Consider the following 15,274-nt stretch of genomic DNA (forward strand, 5'->3'; position numbering starts at 1 on the left):
CATCTTTAGTCGTGACCTTGATGCTTGAAGTGTAGTGATTATGCTTAGGGTGGCCATATAGTTGTAAGACATAATTAAAATGGAACAGTCTCAGAATAGTAAGCAGGAAGATCTTGAGAACTGGACTATTAGAAATAAGTATACTACAAAAAGTCAGGAGCTCTTGTCTGAACTGGGAGTTGAAAAATGTTTTGGTCTGTATCAGATGAAGAATTTTCAGTAGAGATTAGATAATATTAAGACTGCCTTAGAAGATGTGTAATTTGTCACCCAGAATACTCTGTATAAATCTGAATTTCAAGTAGAACAAATGCAGAGAAGGACCAACAGAATGAATAGAGGGACTGAGCTTTTATCTTGCAGTGGGGAAAATATGAGAAATTGGCCTGCTCAGGCTAGAAAAATAATACCAAAGAAAGGAACAAATTTATTGCCATCTCAAGGGGTAAACATTGAGGAGAAATAGTTATTTTAAGATATAAAAAAACACAGTTGTAACAAGAGCAAGATTTTTAAGCTCACTGTGAATAAATGTAGGCTGGAAATTGGAAATGGTTTTGCATAGCTATCAAAGAAGTGAGCTTCTGAAATTCCTTCCTAGTAGAAATAATGGTAACTAACATTTAAGCAGTTTTAAGATGAGAATTCATGTATTTATTCACAGGATTACACTGTATCATTGTATAGTTGCCTGTCTTTTTAAATAATTCAGTCACACAACCTATAATTTTATTTGGATAGCAACAGCTTTGAAAAAAGGAAAAGAAAAAAATACGAGTATGATTAAGAAAAAAAGGTATGACATAGCAGCTATTGTTGCATTCTGAAAAATTGCATTTAAATGTTTAATTTGACATTTAAAAACAAGCAATGTTAAATTCACAGTTGTTTGAGCAGACCTAATTTTATTCCCTCAGATGTTTATTCTGTACCCTAAATAAGTCAAAAGATGGGGGAGATAAAAGTTTTGATTACATATTTAATGACTGTATAAGAACACATGAGCAAGAAAGACTGAGAGCTGCACAGACAGCAATAAATTTGCAATGCCCTTGTTTTCTTTTGTTCAGTCATGCAGTCCCAGGAATGTAGATTGTTTGTGTTTGGATGTTTTGGTTTTAATTTTCTGGACTGATTTTTCAAAGAAAATTAAGTACTTATACGTGCAAAATGTTAACTACTTTGTTATGTTTTAACAGCAGGATTTGAGCATAATTGTACACTTTAATGGCAGAACTGGCTGATGGCAGAAAAAGCATCTTTAGGAGGGCAGTCAGTCATCCTGGTTCAGGATGGTTTAAGGTTTAGCAGGCAAAGGGGATTGCCTGATTTCTTTTTCCTATAGACTTGGGATAACTAGTTCCATTTGGCATCCTCAGAGGAGAGAGAAGGATGCAGAGACTGTGTGCAGGGGAACTCTTTCTTTAGATAAACCAGCAGAGCTGCCCTTTCCTGTATCATCCCACGGCTGCTCATAATAAACCACAGTAGGTACCTGGTGATGTAATATTTTAGTATGAAAATACTACTTTATAAGGCAACCTAAATTTCCATAGCTGAGCTTGAGTCTCAGCAAAACTGAAACACGATTTCACAGAATAAAAGCATTTCTGGAAAATAAGGGCATTCTATTGCCAACTGTCATCAGCCTGTTGCACATATTGCAGGTTTGAAAGCCTGTTAAAAAAAAAAATTGGTATTTCAGAAAGCTGGTTATTTCAGTGCTGACTAGTACAGAGAAGCTGAAAGTATTCCTGATGTATTTTCTTGGGGATTATGTCCCAGTAGCAACTGGCATCACTGCCATGTAATTGAGAAATTTATGCAGGGACATAGTTTTGCTGATAATCTGAGTCATCTATCAATGTTCTCCAGGAATATCTGAGAGAAAACCTTAGACTCCAGAGTCAGAGGCTGGAGAAGTGACTAAGTATGTTGTGAGAAGCTTGGGCCATTGCCATGGCTCTGTGAAAATCCTTGTTAGATTCTGCTTGAGCTGAGGATCAGTCTGTAGCACTCCTGAAAGGATGTCTTTCTAATTCAGCAGCTGGAGGAAGCTGGTGGTCTTTGGAAGGTGAAGGCAGGGGCTGTAGTCATGGCTCTGGTCTGCCTCTGATCAAGGGATTTGTGTTTCCAGGATCTATTGAATGTGGCAGCATGAGAGCCCCCTCCAAGGCTCTTCCCCTCTTCAGGAAATTGTGAATGCATGTGGCACCCCTTAGAAATACCAATAGTTTGAAAAGGCTTATTGATGGTCAATGAGAAAACTGTAATCAGAATAGTCTTACAATGTGTAATCTAGGAAGCATGGCTCTGCTTCCTACCTACTCTGCTATTTTTTGTACCATAAACTATCAATAGATTAATGCTGCAGCTGTCCTAAATTTTCCATCCTATGACAGGAGATTTCAGGATTTTTCTGTAGTCCAGTGTGTTCTCAGTTTGGAGAGAAGATTGAAAAAAACAAAGATAGAGGAGGCATGTTCTGATCTGTATGCCCATTTACCAGCACAAGAAATCATAATGCAGTCAGTGGGCACTGGTAATGCTACAAAAATAGAGCTTCATGGTGCAAGGTTTCTCAATATTTAAGCTTGTGTGAGTACTGCACATCTTGAGGTCTTGCAGTTTCTGGGGGTTAGTTCTTTGTTTTTTGTGCTTAACATGCACCACTGAGAAACATGGCACAGGCATAAAATAATTGGCAAATGTGAAATCCGTAGATGGCAACAAAAAAGAAGTCAAATGAAATTGAAATTCACTAACAAAACAGTCTGAATAATCAACTTTCATAGGAATTTTAGAGGTTAGATAAATAGGCACAATTATCTGTATATACAGCATTGTGTGCTGATCTATAGCACACAGTATTTTTAGTACATTATACCATCCCTTATGCATAAGACTTTTCCAAACCATTAGCTGATAGTGTATATTGACAGACTACAGAGAGCTTATTTTAGGATGAAATTTTTTTGCACTGCTTTAAAGTTTCTTGACAAGAGCTGTCCTCAGAATTGCGGTACAGCTTTAGCTGATTTTTATGTGTGACAATTCTAGTGCAGAATAAGCCAGATGACTAAGCTTTCAGTTGAGACATATGCAAGGGTATGAGTAGATGCTGTCTCTGTCCCAAGACTCTCAGTAAGCAGCTAAACAGGCAAGGCTGAAGAAACGAGAATAATAACATGTTTTTGTGAGATGTATGAAATACCAATGTGTGTTGATGGAGTAGTTCAGAGTCTCAAACAGAAGTATCTTGGGTTTTCTCTTCCTCTGATTTTGTATGAGTTCAAGCCTAGCAAGTAATATAATTATGAATTCTTTCTTAGTTTCAGGAAATTTATTGCTAGATTGTTTGTAGTCTTAAAGGAACATACAAAACATATAATATTTTCAGAAGTATTTCTAAAATTAGAAATGTGTTTATCTAAAAGGACAGATTTGCCCTTTTTTTTGGCAGTGCTAAATACAGCTCCCATTGAAGTCAACTTTAGGTCAGTTAAAATCTTTTAAAATGGTGCTTGCTCAGCTTTGCAGTTTTGCAATGGTATGAAATTGTTTTTCATCTGCTCTCCCTGCCTAGACTATAGTCTACTAGCGCTATTAATATGAAAATATTTGGATTATTCTGTGACTGTAGCATTGTAAAATGGCCTTAGATGGTTTTTGGCTTAGAAGAAGGGCCCCTGAAAGGTACTGGTGCCCATAATAGCTTCCTTTCTTTAGTCAGCTATTAGCAGAAGTGCTGTGATTAATTTTACATCCTTGGTTTCAGATAGGAATTCAGTGAAATCATCACAATATGCAGAGTTCACCCATCCTTGGGTAGTTTAATTTCTTGTAGTGCCCAATACCATTAGGAGTAGGTGTGAGTTAATAATTAAAGATGTAATGCACGAGTAGGTTCCAAAGCAAGAGAAGACATCACAGTGGTGGTGGATCGCCAGAACTGCCTGAAATCCAGCTTCTTTGGTGGGTAAGACTAACATAGCTGTCACATTTCCCTGACTTCCAGAAGGCTTTTTTAACAGGTGTTTTACTGAGGCCCATTAGGGACATTAAACAGTTACAGTCTAAGCAGCACATACCTGCATGGAGGAAGAAAATGGGAATAACATAGAAAACAGAATTGAGGTAAATAGTCCATTCTTGCAATGAATAAGTGCTGGTTAACCAGCAGTACTCTGATATATTTCATATATATTTACACATACGTGTATAAGTGTGTAAAATATATACTCTATTTATACACATTGTAAGTGTATGGTATACTTACATTTCATATTTTAATATGTAATATGTATAAATAAAACACATATATAAATGATCAGAAAAGGGCAGGAACAGTAAGGTAAGTGTGCTGATAATAGCAAAAAATAAAAAGCACTACACAAGGGCCTTATGAAGTTGAGTAACTGCATAATAAATTGCTAAATTAAATCCAGTGTAGTTAAATGTAAAGTGAGGCACCTATGAAAAAATTATTTCCAACCACACATATTAAATGATGAGTGTTAACTGACCATTGCAATTCAGGAAATTGCTTTTGAGATTATGAAAATGTCAACTCAGTAGTACTCAGGAGAAACAAAATGAGAAAGAGCAAAATAGAAAATGTTATTATGTCACTGTATTAATCTCATCTGCACTTTTTTTTTTTTCCTGTATTTGCTGGTCCTCTCTCATTTTACAAAGGATATAGTAGAATTGGAAGAGTTGCAGAGAAGGGCAAGAAGTTTAACTAAAGGCATGGAACAGTTTCCATTCAAGGCACAACTGAATTCGATAGTGTTATTCAGGGTGGAAAAGGGACCTTCTAGGTAGGATTCAGCAGATTTGCAAAATCACATAGGGATTGGAGAGTGGTTCTGCATCAAATAGGTATTAGAGATGTGGAACTCCTTAGCAGAGATTGTTTTGGATGCTCAAGGCTTACACAGATTTAAAGACACACCTGATAAGTACTTGGGAAATTAATCTATTAAGAATTACTGACCACCTAAAAAATACGTCTAGTTTGGGAGAAGTCTTGACCTCAAAAACAGTAGAGGCTGATAGAAAAGATGGAAAAAGGTATCTCATATATTTGATGGGTACTTCTCTGTCAATGTCTCATTTTGGCTATTGTTGGAGATGTGATACTGGAGAAGACAGAATCTGGTCGTGTTATGACTATTCTTATATTCAGAATTTTGGATAGGTAGAACTCTGTTTCTAATCTCCTCCATTTTATAGTGAAATTTATTTAATTTTGTAAGTGAAACCAACAAAGTGACCCATTTTGAAAGAAGTGCAGTAAACATTTCTTGATGGAATTTCCCTTACTATTCATGTGACTGAAGCAGAGTGATTCTTTTTCTTTTGGCATCCAGAGCCATAGTCCCTTGAAACAAAAAGATGAGGGAACTTCTTTTGGAGATTTTCTGCTGGGGCATGCACTGAGAGTTGCTTGTATTTTTCATTATAGTATTTTAAGGTTCCCCTTTTAGATCTCTGAAACCATGTTTAATTTGAACCTCTGGCCCATAGGAATTACATGATTAATTGCTTTGATAATTTTTAAAGCTCAAGTGCAGCTTCAGAGTTCAGCGCCTTAAAAATTCTCTGTCAAAACAAATGGTGGGGTGCAGCTGTAGATAAGAGTACATTATTAATGTTAAATTTGAGGAACAGCGTGCAGCTGTCTAATACAAAATATGTGTAATTGCAACTTCATATTATAGACAGTTTTTCTACAGGCGTGTTGTTCTTATACAAATAGTCTGCTAGGTGCTGGCCTTTACAGGTTCCTTTAAGGGCTTTAACAGTGAGTCTTTTAGTTCAGAGATTTATTTTCAGGTGTACTTAAGGCTTCATTGTCCAGTTGTAAACCCTGTACTTGAAGATCACAGCACATCAGTTACAGTGGCCTGACAGCACACCCTTAAACCAACAGTTTGGATACAGATACAGATTATTTGGCATGATGCTATTTGGTTTAGTTCCAAGATCTTTTCCTTCTGTGCTGGGTGGGATCAAAGGACATTGAAACCTGTGTTGACCCTTTTTTTTCTTTTTTCTTTTTCTTATAAAGAACTGATGTCAGTCACTTCAATTTTATCCTATAATTGAATGTGTTAGTGTGTTTATATTCTTAGTGTTTCATTAGTTTTCAAGAGTATTACTATAGTCCTGTCAAAATAGGTAGTTTTCTCACAGGAATTTGATAAATTATTCATAAGAAAAATTATAGACCTCAACAGTAGGAAATATTTATGAGACTGCTTAAGGACTAGCTAGGTTCTGGTTTTTTTCACAAGCTTGGCATGTAGTCTCCTACCCATCCTTCCTGCAAAGATTGGTATGGAAGTTTTTCTTATTTTTACTTTGTTTTTGGTTGTGTTTTCTCTGCAGCATTAAAGCTGGGCCCAGAAGCATTCAAATTTGATGGTGGCGTGGAGGCGGTGGCTGTACGGCAGAATGAGAAGTATTACATCCTAAGGCCAGAGGTGATTGAGACCTACTGGTATATGTGGAGAATCACCCACGATCCCAAGTACAGGCAGTGGGGCTGGGAGGCAACACAGGTAACTATTCATCATCTGTCAGTAATTTAATTTAGTGTATCTCCCCTTTGAAGCCACTTCAGTCTCATGGTACCAAAACACTTGGAGTCATAATTGATTTTCACAGGCACCTGTAAACTGGGGTACTTATGAGGGTGCACACAGTTATTGCTATTTTGCATCTGCTGAGTCAGGTAAGAGGTGTATTCAGCATCATACAGTTCATGAATTTTAGGTGTGGAAATAGACACCCCTAGTCATGACTCCTACTGTTGTCAGTACTGCACAGCCCCTGAGAGTTTCTCTACTTCCCTGCTATTGCACCATCAGTCTTTGGAAACAGCTCAAAGCCAGTTTCAGAAATGAGAATAAACATTAAAGATAATAAGACAGTAATGAAATATTTTGACTACAGCCAAAGGAGATGAGGGAAAAGCAAAGGAGGAGACAAACCAGGAGACTGGGTAAGTTTATTCAGTGGCTGAAACTCAGTTTTGCTCCAGAAGCAAGGAATCAAGAAAAAGGGTGGGAAGAGATCTGTTGAGATGCCTGTATTCAGAATATTTAGCCAAGCTCATTACTATCCATCCCTCAGCACAGTTGCAACACCTAGAAGGGGCCAGGTATTTTACAGTTGTATCTTAGTGTGGTTTTGCTCTTTAGTTTGTTTTGTTCCAACCTGAATTATGTTACTCTGGAGATGAGTTCCACATTTGTAGCATTTGTTTTCCAGAATGCATTGCTACTGTCTCCAAAGCATCAAACATTGAGTCTCATCATCCCTGCTGCCTAAGCTATGCATATTTCTAATATGACCAAGTTAATAACCTACTCCTTGCCTGTGTAGATCTTTCAAATTATTGCTGGTCTAACACCAGCTCCTTTCAAAAGCAATGGCTGGATGATCCAAGCTGAGGTGGGGTCCTTTGTAATAGGTTAAAGAATTTACAAATGTAAAGATTTTCAGGCCAGGATCAGTCTCTTAAGCACACTGCAAAGCACGTCTTTTAATTGCATTTTGTTCGGCTTTCTTCATTTGCTTGCATTGTCTTGGTCCCTGTTAATGCTTTCAAAACAAACCCTCCCTTCCTCCTCCCCTGCCTCCAATTTTCTCTGTATGTGGGGTAGGATTTTGTTTTATCCTTCTGTCAACCTCCATTGAAGTTGTAAATCAAGCAGCCCATGTGCTTAATTGCCTCTGTCCTTGCAGACTGCCTTCTTCTGCTTGTTTCCTTGATAGTAGATTTCTTTATTGAACATAGCCATAAAATATTCTTGACTTCTTCATAAATGGTTTTGCAAACCCCTTCTTCCCACAATTAGGAATTTTCTTAGCCCACTGTCATACTGACACAGAAGCTTCAAGCTTTTTGTTCCCCAGGATTTTCATTGCATGTAGATAATAAGTTCTTGTGTTTATTCCTCACACCTACTCACTACTTTTTCTTCTTCCCTCTCACACACAGCTCTGGCTGTGTTTATTCCATCATTTATAAATAGAGAAGAATCTGGCGTGACACGCAGAGCAGTTGGCTTACTGCTATTGTACAACACTATCTGAATTTGTCTTCCTTTTGCCTTCTGATCTCTGAAACATACTTGGATTTATTATCTATAATTTTTGACAAAACTGATGCACTTTAGTGCAAATCCTATGCTTTGTCCAAGGCCTGTTTTGTTACATTTCTCCAAATCCAGTGTCTGTGGGGAAAAAACAGGAAGTTCAAGCTTACATTCCCTCAGTGATCATAAATCCCTGTCACAGGGTCTCTGTCTCTTTCCTGATGAAAAAAAGGCTAATTCTCCCTAATACTGTACTTAGCACTAGAGACGACATTCATCTCAATTGTATTGGGCCAGCCAAATTGGATGATGGTGTGCTGGGGGGCTGGCTGAAGTATTACAGAAATATGCATGCAAGATACTCAGGGTAAATACAGAAAATTACTAAAATCCTTCTCAGGCTAATTATTTGAAAGTAATAAGAGCCACCACTTCACAATAGGCATATAAAGTCAATTACTAATCTGAGCTGTGTGAATTAAGGGTTCAATTAAGAGTTGTGGACTTGTGTATCTCACTAAGTAGGATTGCACCACAGAGGCTGTGGAGCTCGTCAGAGCTTCTACTAACAATGAAAATAAATAGACAAGACCTGAAGCTCAGGCTAACTTCAGGCAAGTTGAAGATTGATAGTAAGGTGGGGTGGAAAGACCTATAGCTCTCTGCCCTCATGAGACCTCAGCTGCACCCAAATCTGGGGTCCTCAGCACAAGAAAGACATGGACCTGTTAGAGCAGGCTCCAGGAAGGGGTACAAATATGATCCAAGGGTGGGAGCACCTCTCCTGCAAAGACAGGCTGAGAGAGCTGGGTTTGTTCAGCCTGGGGAAGGGCAGGCTCCAGGGAGACCTCATTGCAGCATTCCAGTACATAAAGGGGGCTTATTAAAGAAAGCAAGATGGTGGCTTATATAGGCACAGTGATGATGAGTGAGGCACTGGAAATGGTTGCCCAGAGAAGCTGTGGATGTACATGTTCAAGGTCAGGTTGGATGGAGCCCTGAGCATCCTGTTCTAGTGGGTGGCATCCCTACCCTTGGCATTGAGGTTGGAACTAGATGATCTTTGAGGTCCTTTCCAACCCAAACCATTCTGTGATTCTGTTTAGTGAAGATTAGTAGACAGAAAAGAGCCAGACATAGGTTGGAGGTAAAAGAAATATGGTTTCACAGTTTCATGGGTTAGAAGCTGTGAGTATGACAGCTGGTGAAGAAACTGGCACAGTTTTTATGGGCATGTTCTTGGCACAGTCAAGAAAAGTCACATATGCCACAAGAAACACCCTCAGAGAAACTGAGGGAGCTGGGATCCAATCTAGAGGCACATCATATTTTATTTCCAAAGAACTTAGGTTCGTGTTGACCTCCCTGGCACTGAAATTTCACTTTGTGTCACTTTTGAGTTGAGACACGTGTATTTGGCGGGAGTATACTGTTGAATATTCTCCTCTTCTATTCTGTATTTGAATAAAGGAAACTAGAAAGCCTACTACTTCTGGTAGTTTGTTCCATTATTTATTTATTCTTCCTGTTAAAAAAAACATGTTTTATTTCCCACTTGAATTTGCCTAGTTTCAGCTCTCAACCACTGGGTTTTCCTATGACTTCTTATGCCATTTTAAAATGTCCTTTCCCTGTGTTTTCTTTCCAAAGAATTTTCATAAATTATAGTAAGCTTAGTGTTGACTCTACTGAAGATGCTAAACAAATTGCATTGTCTCTCACTGTAAAACATTTTCTCCAAATGCCTGCACCTACATTAGTTCATCATCCTTCTGAAAAACATAATTTTAGAATTGCATACTCCGGTTTTGAGTTCAGCCAAAAAAAAAAATTAGCCTGTGCAAAAATAACACTGTGTCCCAGCTGCTGTCTCCCTTTGCTGTCCCTGTGTGTATCCGCCACAATGTCCTAGCAGGAACTTAGAATGAATTGTCTTACAAAGCTATGGAAATTTTTGAATTGTCTCTGCATTCCAAAGGTTGTCTCTACCTTCCAGGCTAGCCTGGGTCTGCAGTTACACAGTCTTGATGACTAGATTTGGGATTATGCGTGTGGTTTTATGAAACTCATTTTGTTTGGCACCCAGATACCAGTAGATTACACTGTCTGCTGTTATTTATGTTTGTCATTTTAGCCAGCAGCAGTATTGGAATGATTGATAAAACTTCAGACTGCTCCTTGTGGATCTCTGTGAGAAGCAGCTCTATTTTGTGATGATTTTGCATTGCCAGTTCTTTCTTAGAGCACTGTCAGTCAGTTTTAAATTGAATTATATTGATATGGTATAGTGCTGCCTTGTCTTCCCATAACATCTTAAATACCACGCCAATTGCCTTAGAAGCTTTTAAGTTTATTACAGCTCTACAGTTACCTTTATTTGTCAAATTTGTAGCTTTCAAAGAATGAAATCAAGCTTGTGACCAAGATAGTTTTCTATAAAGCCATGCTGATTGGTGTCAGTTATCCTCCAATTCTTATATACATATACATACACATACACATGTACGTATACATATATTCATGTCTTTCTGTAATTGATTGGAACCAAGATTAGATGTGCCATCCTAAAATTATTCAGTCTGCCAATGCCTCGTAATGGTAGCAGTATTACCTTAATACCTTTCCAGTCATCTTGGAGCTTCCCTATATTCTAGGGTGCAGTAAATTTAGCATTGTTTTGTCAGAGAGACTGGTCTTCAACTCTGGAGTGAATCTGGGTGGCAAATCAGATGTCACTACACCAAGTACTCTGAGATCTGTGTGAAGACAGAACTCTAAAAATTTCAAGTGGCACTTAAGCAGCTTGTCTGTGGCACCAAGCTTTTCACCCAGTGTCCTGAAGTTCTGTACAGCTCTGAATCAAGGACAAATTATTTGTTCATGTTTTAAAATTTTCTATTTGGATGAATAGCTGTAAAGCAATCTTTCAGGGGCTTTTTTCCTGTGTAGTTCATTACTACCTGTATTATGTAGAACTATGATCAGCTAGGGTAAATCCTTTGCCTATTCTGAACAAGAGTCTGCCTTCCCAAGGAGAAATTCCTGAGGACATAAGGTTACTTGGTAACCGTAAGGAAAAAAAAAAAGTTTTTATAGATCATATATTCTCTTTCTCCCGGCTTGTAGGCCTGCTGGCTTCACCAGAGTTGCATGTAGTTACCAAGTATGAGATCTCTACAGCATAGAGCAGACTCTCAGTGCTATCCATTAGCAAATTTCCAAAATAAGCAAGTTTTGTCTCTTACACTGACTTGGGGATTTAATTCTTCTGGAGGAAGGAGATGGTGTCCTAACAGTGGTACCATTTATTCCTTGTTTTCATTTTGCCACGGTCACTAGCAGGTTTCTCCTGTACAGGCTGTGGCACATAGCATCAGCTGACTGGTTGACCAGAGAAACTCTGTCCTGATCAGATTGTATGCTGGGAATTCTGGCAGGAGTTGTAACCACTGGGGCTTCCTCCTCCATCTTCATGCTTCAGAGGAGACACAAAGTCATGTTCTGTATTATTGTAAAAGCGGATAGTGGCAAGAGCAGGCACTTCATTTTCTACCTATAAAGCAAAAGTGCTTTGGCTCTTGTTTATTCATATAACACTTACCTGGTGGCTGTAGGAGTTCTGGGGAGGAATATGCAAATGTAAACAGCATGTGCATTATTTCTTCAGAAGCTAAGCAATTAATTTTTTTCTTTCCTTTTTGTTGGTTGGTTGAATGGCTAGGTTTGATTTTGTGTGGAGAGAGTGGTGTTGGGGTTGTTTGTTTTGTTGATACGGTTGTTTGGCTGCCGCGTAGCAGGTAGCATCACTTTTGTTGTGCAATATGTGCAGAGAAAGAGATTATCATGCATTTGGTGCCATTGGGTTAGATGTGTGACATACACCTTTCTCTTCACTGTAGAAAATCTGGTCAACCCAGATGTTAGCATGAGAGTAGTCTCAGTACAGCCTAGCCTGCAGTGGTAATCAAATCTGAAAATAATTCATCCAAATACTTTCTCCTTTTCAACTCGAGTCCCAATAAAAAATGGAGTGTTGCCATCCAAACTTAGAGAAAGCTGTGCTTGAGATAAGGAATTACAGCAAGCAAAATTAGATTTTGCCAAGAAGGACTGTACTTTTCTTGGCATAAGTTCAGGCTCTAGAGCCACAGCCATTCCAGTAACATCCTTTTGTCAGTCTCTCCACTTGCTTTTCTAAAAACCCAGCTTTTCAGAAATTTGAAAGAACTTTGTACAGTCTGGATTATTCTTTGGTCCACGAACAGCTCAGATTTCCACAGGGTAAGACTGTATTCTAGGAGGAGGTCAGCTGTAGTACCTGCTGTGCTGTGACTTACTGTCCTGGGTATCCTGATCAACTTTGTGCTTTTTCTCCTGATTTCAGTGACAGCATCTGTTGACATTCTTAGTCCATTTGTCCAGTGGAAAATTCCTCTTTGTCTCCCAGTATTTCTAGTATGCAAAGGCGATATTGAGGTCCTTGAAGAGTTTTGATTGAATCTGTTTTCTTTGCATAAAAAGGGCATAATTCAAAACTTATTTGCTCCCCTGCCTTGACTCCCCTCAGCTTCTGCTGAGTATAACTAGCAAAAATCAAAATTAACAAAAATCTGGGTCTAAAGCACCATGTGGAGAGGAGCTTCAGACAAGGCTATCGGGCTGAATCATAGATTACTGAGCTACAGGTAGCTACGTTCAGTCATTGGTAATGACAGACATCCCGAGACAAACATTTTCCTTCACCCCTGCTTCTTTTCTGTCCCTGCATGAATCTATTAAAAGAGTTGGTGTCTGCTGAGGAAGCACAGTCAAAGCAGCAGGGAAGCACAAATAACCTGTGAATCATTTCAGAGTTGTTTCTTCGGAGCCAGTTTTAATGGCTGATATCCTTGTGTGCTGTAGGGTCGTGTGTGCGAGTGGAATAATGAAAGTGTAGGCGAGAGGTGCTCCGAGCTACTAACGCTTTCTTTCCAGTTCCCTCCTCTTCCATTGTGCTTTTTACAGTACTGTGTTGGAGCTGGGGGAGGTGGGGAGAATCCATTGGCCCCTTCCTTCGTAGAATGTGTATGGATTTAAACTCCATACTTTAAAGGTAAAGAGCTTTGCTGCAGTCCAGCACGCAAGCTAACTTGAGTTTCAGCTGTGTAAAGGGGAAACAGAGAATAGCATATGTAGGAGAAGGAGATGAGGGAAGAAAGCAGCAGCTAGAAGAGTTTACAGGATGAAACCAACAGTCCATAAAGATGAGTGTTTTATTTCTACTTTCAGTAAGTCTCTGTGACTAGCTACCATTCAAAGAATTCCTGTAGCTCTTCAGACTCTTCCAGCTCCAAAATCCAGAGTTGTTTGTTACCTTCCTGTGCACATCACAGTACTTATTGCACTGATTTGACTGATGGATGTTCTACTCAGTGTCACTGATGAGGAACTGCATGAGCTCAGAGAAAAAGTCTACAGAGTCCTTGTCATGTCATCAATATCAGCCAACAGTAAATACCCAGGAAAGAAAGTGTTTTTCCCCAGAATACTTTCTTAGCACGTAGCAGTTTGCCAAATGTGGTGTCATTAATAACCCTGGAAGGATGCTACTTCTGTATGTGTCCAGTCTCTTTTTTTTTCAGCATAAACTGTTAATGTCCGTAGCATCCTTCAACAACGAGATTCACAGCAGAAAAATGCAGCACAAAAAGAACCACCTTCTTTGTTGACCAAGCTTGATGCTTTGTAGTTTCCAAATTTTGTTCTACAGTTAAATTCTGTGTCTTTTCCCTTCCTTTTTGCAGGCAATTGAAAAGTATTGCCGAGTTAGTGGTGGCTTTTCTGGTGTCAAGGATGTCTATTCCTCGTCTCCTACATACGATGATGTACAGCAGAGCTTTTTCCTTGCTGAAACTTTGAAGTAAGTCTTTTTCACTCCTGCAACTTTCTGTAAAAGCTCACATCTAAATTCTAGAAGAATGTAGTGGCTCCACAGGTAGCTAATGGAGACAAAGACTGATTTTGAGTATTAGGAACACAAAATGGAACAGGGAGAAAGCAGGTCCTGAAAATGGCAGTTCTTGTGCCTAATTCAGGCAGCACAGCATGTCTCACCAGGAAAAAGGGGCTCCAAGTACATGTGTAAGGGGATAGTGTGGCTATTCTATCCTGCTGGCTCCTTACCAAATTCCTCTATGTAATCACAGTACTTTGTTGCCTCGTGTTACCATTTTAAAAAGAAAGTCAGCCACTGCTACCTCCTCTGTTGTCTTCTTTAATTTTATTTCACTTAATCCTTCAAGTTCATTTTCTGGAGACTAAAAGCAGTGGTCCCAAAGAGAGAGGCAGCAGTTTCAAACAGGTCAGGTCAGAGAAACAGTACCTCTCCAGGAGCTGATGGTATATGATTGATCTGCCTAAAAAAGCCAAATGAGAGAATGAAATTTGCTCCTAAGGGACTTCTGTGGTGGCAAGGCTGACTTTCGATTTATAACCAGAATCCTGTCTGCATCTTAAATTATCACAGGGAGATCTGAAAATTCACCGATGCATCATTCAGTAACTGGATATACTACAGTGCAAGCATTGCAGACAGTGGCAGTTCTAGGAAAGAACTCGGAAATTTTTACTGACGTTTGGTTAGCAGCATTTCCTGCTTGTTTAACAAAACAAAGGTTTATTGAAGAGCTGGATATTAGATGTTTTTGACATTGATGCAATTGGCATAGCCCAGACCAGAAACTGGTTTCACACTGAGATAAAGCAGGGAACATAAGGTCAAGCAAGATAGCCCAAGTGAAAATAAAGACAGAAGGGTTAGGTGTGAAGTCATGAGGAAAATTAAGATGTTCCTCAGAAGAGGGCATAAAATATGTCTTAAGCAATGTCTGCTGTAATCTTTTCTGCTATTGATGATTACTTCTGCATATTCATTCCTCTCAAATTCAAATTTGGTAACTATCCCAAATACGCTTTGTTGCTCTTGGATACTTCAGTTTATCAGAGATACACAGCAAATTTGAGAGTTTTGAGCAGTACCTGGCATGAAGGTACCTGTTGAGTGGGAAGGACCAAGACGGAGAAATAGGTTGCTAAGTTATTCAAAGGAAAAGTGTGAATCAAATGAGAAAGGTGAGTTTGAGTAAGATGAAATATTGCTGCTGTGGTGAGAAAGAACATGGAGA

The 15,274-nt window shown here is 38.9% G+C and overlaps 1 protein-coding gene across 2 annotated transcripts in view; it reads left to right on the forward strand.

Annotated features, from left to right (window-relative positions):
• The window catches only part of MAN1A2 (mannosidase alpha class 1A member 2), a 133,475-nt gene that overhangs the window by 112,444 nt on the left and 5,757 nt on the right, over positions 1–15,274 (forward strand). For both annotated transcript variants that reach the window (XM_014253391.2, XM_005523861.3), the window contains exons 11-12: positions 6,397–6,569; positions 13,895–14,010. In XM_014253391.2, the coding sequence (XP_014108866.2) occupies positions 6,397–6,569; positions 13,895–14,010 (289 nt within the window). The remainder of the gene's footprint in view (positions 1–6,396; positions 6,570–13,894; positions 14,011–15,274) is intronic.

Source organism: Pseudopodoces humilis, chromosome 2 (assembly GCF_049639895.1).
Source record: "Pseudopodoces humilis isolate 2021_Gansu_Grassland_sample_001 chromosome 2, ASM4963989v1, whole genome shotgun sequence".
Lineage (NCBI taxonomy): Eukaryota > Metazoa > Chordata > Aves > Passeriformes > Paridae > Pseudopodoces > Pseudopodoces humilis.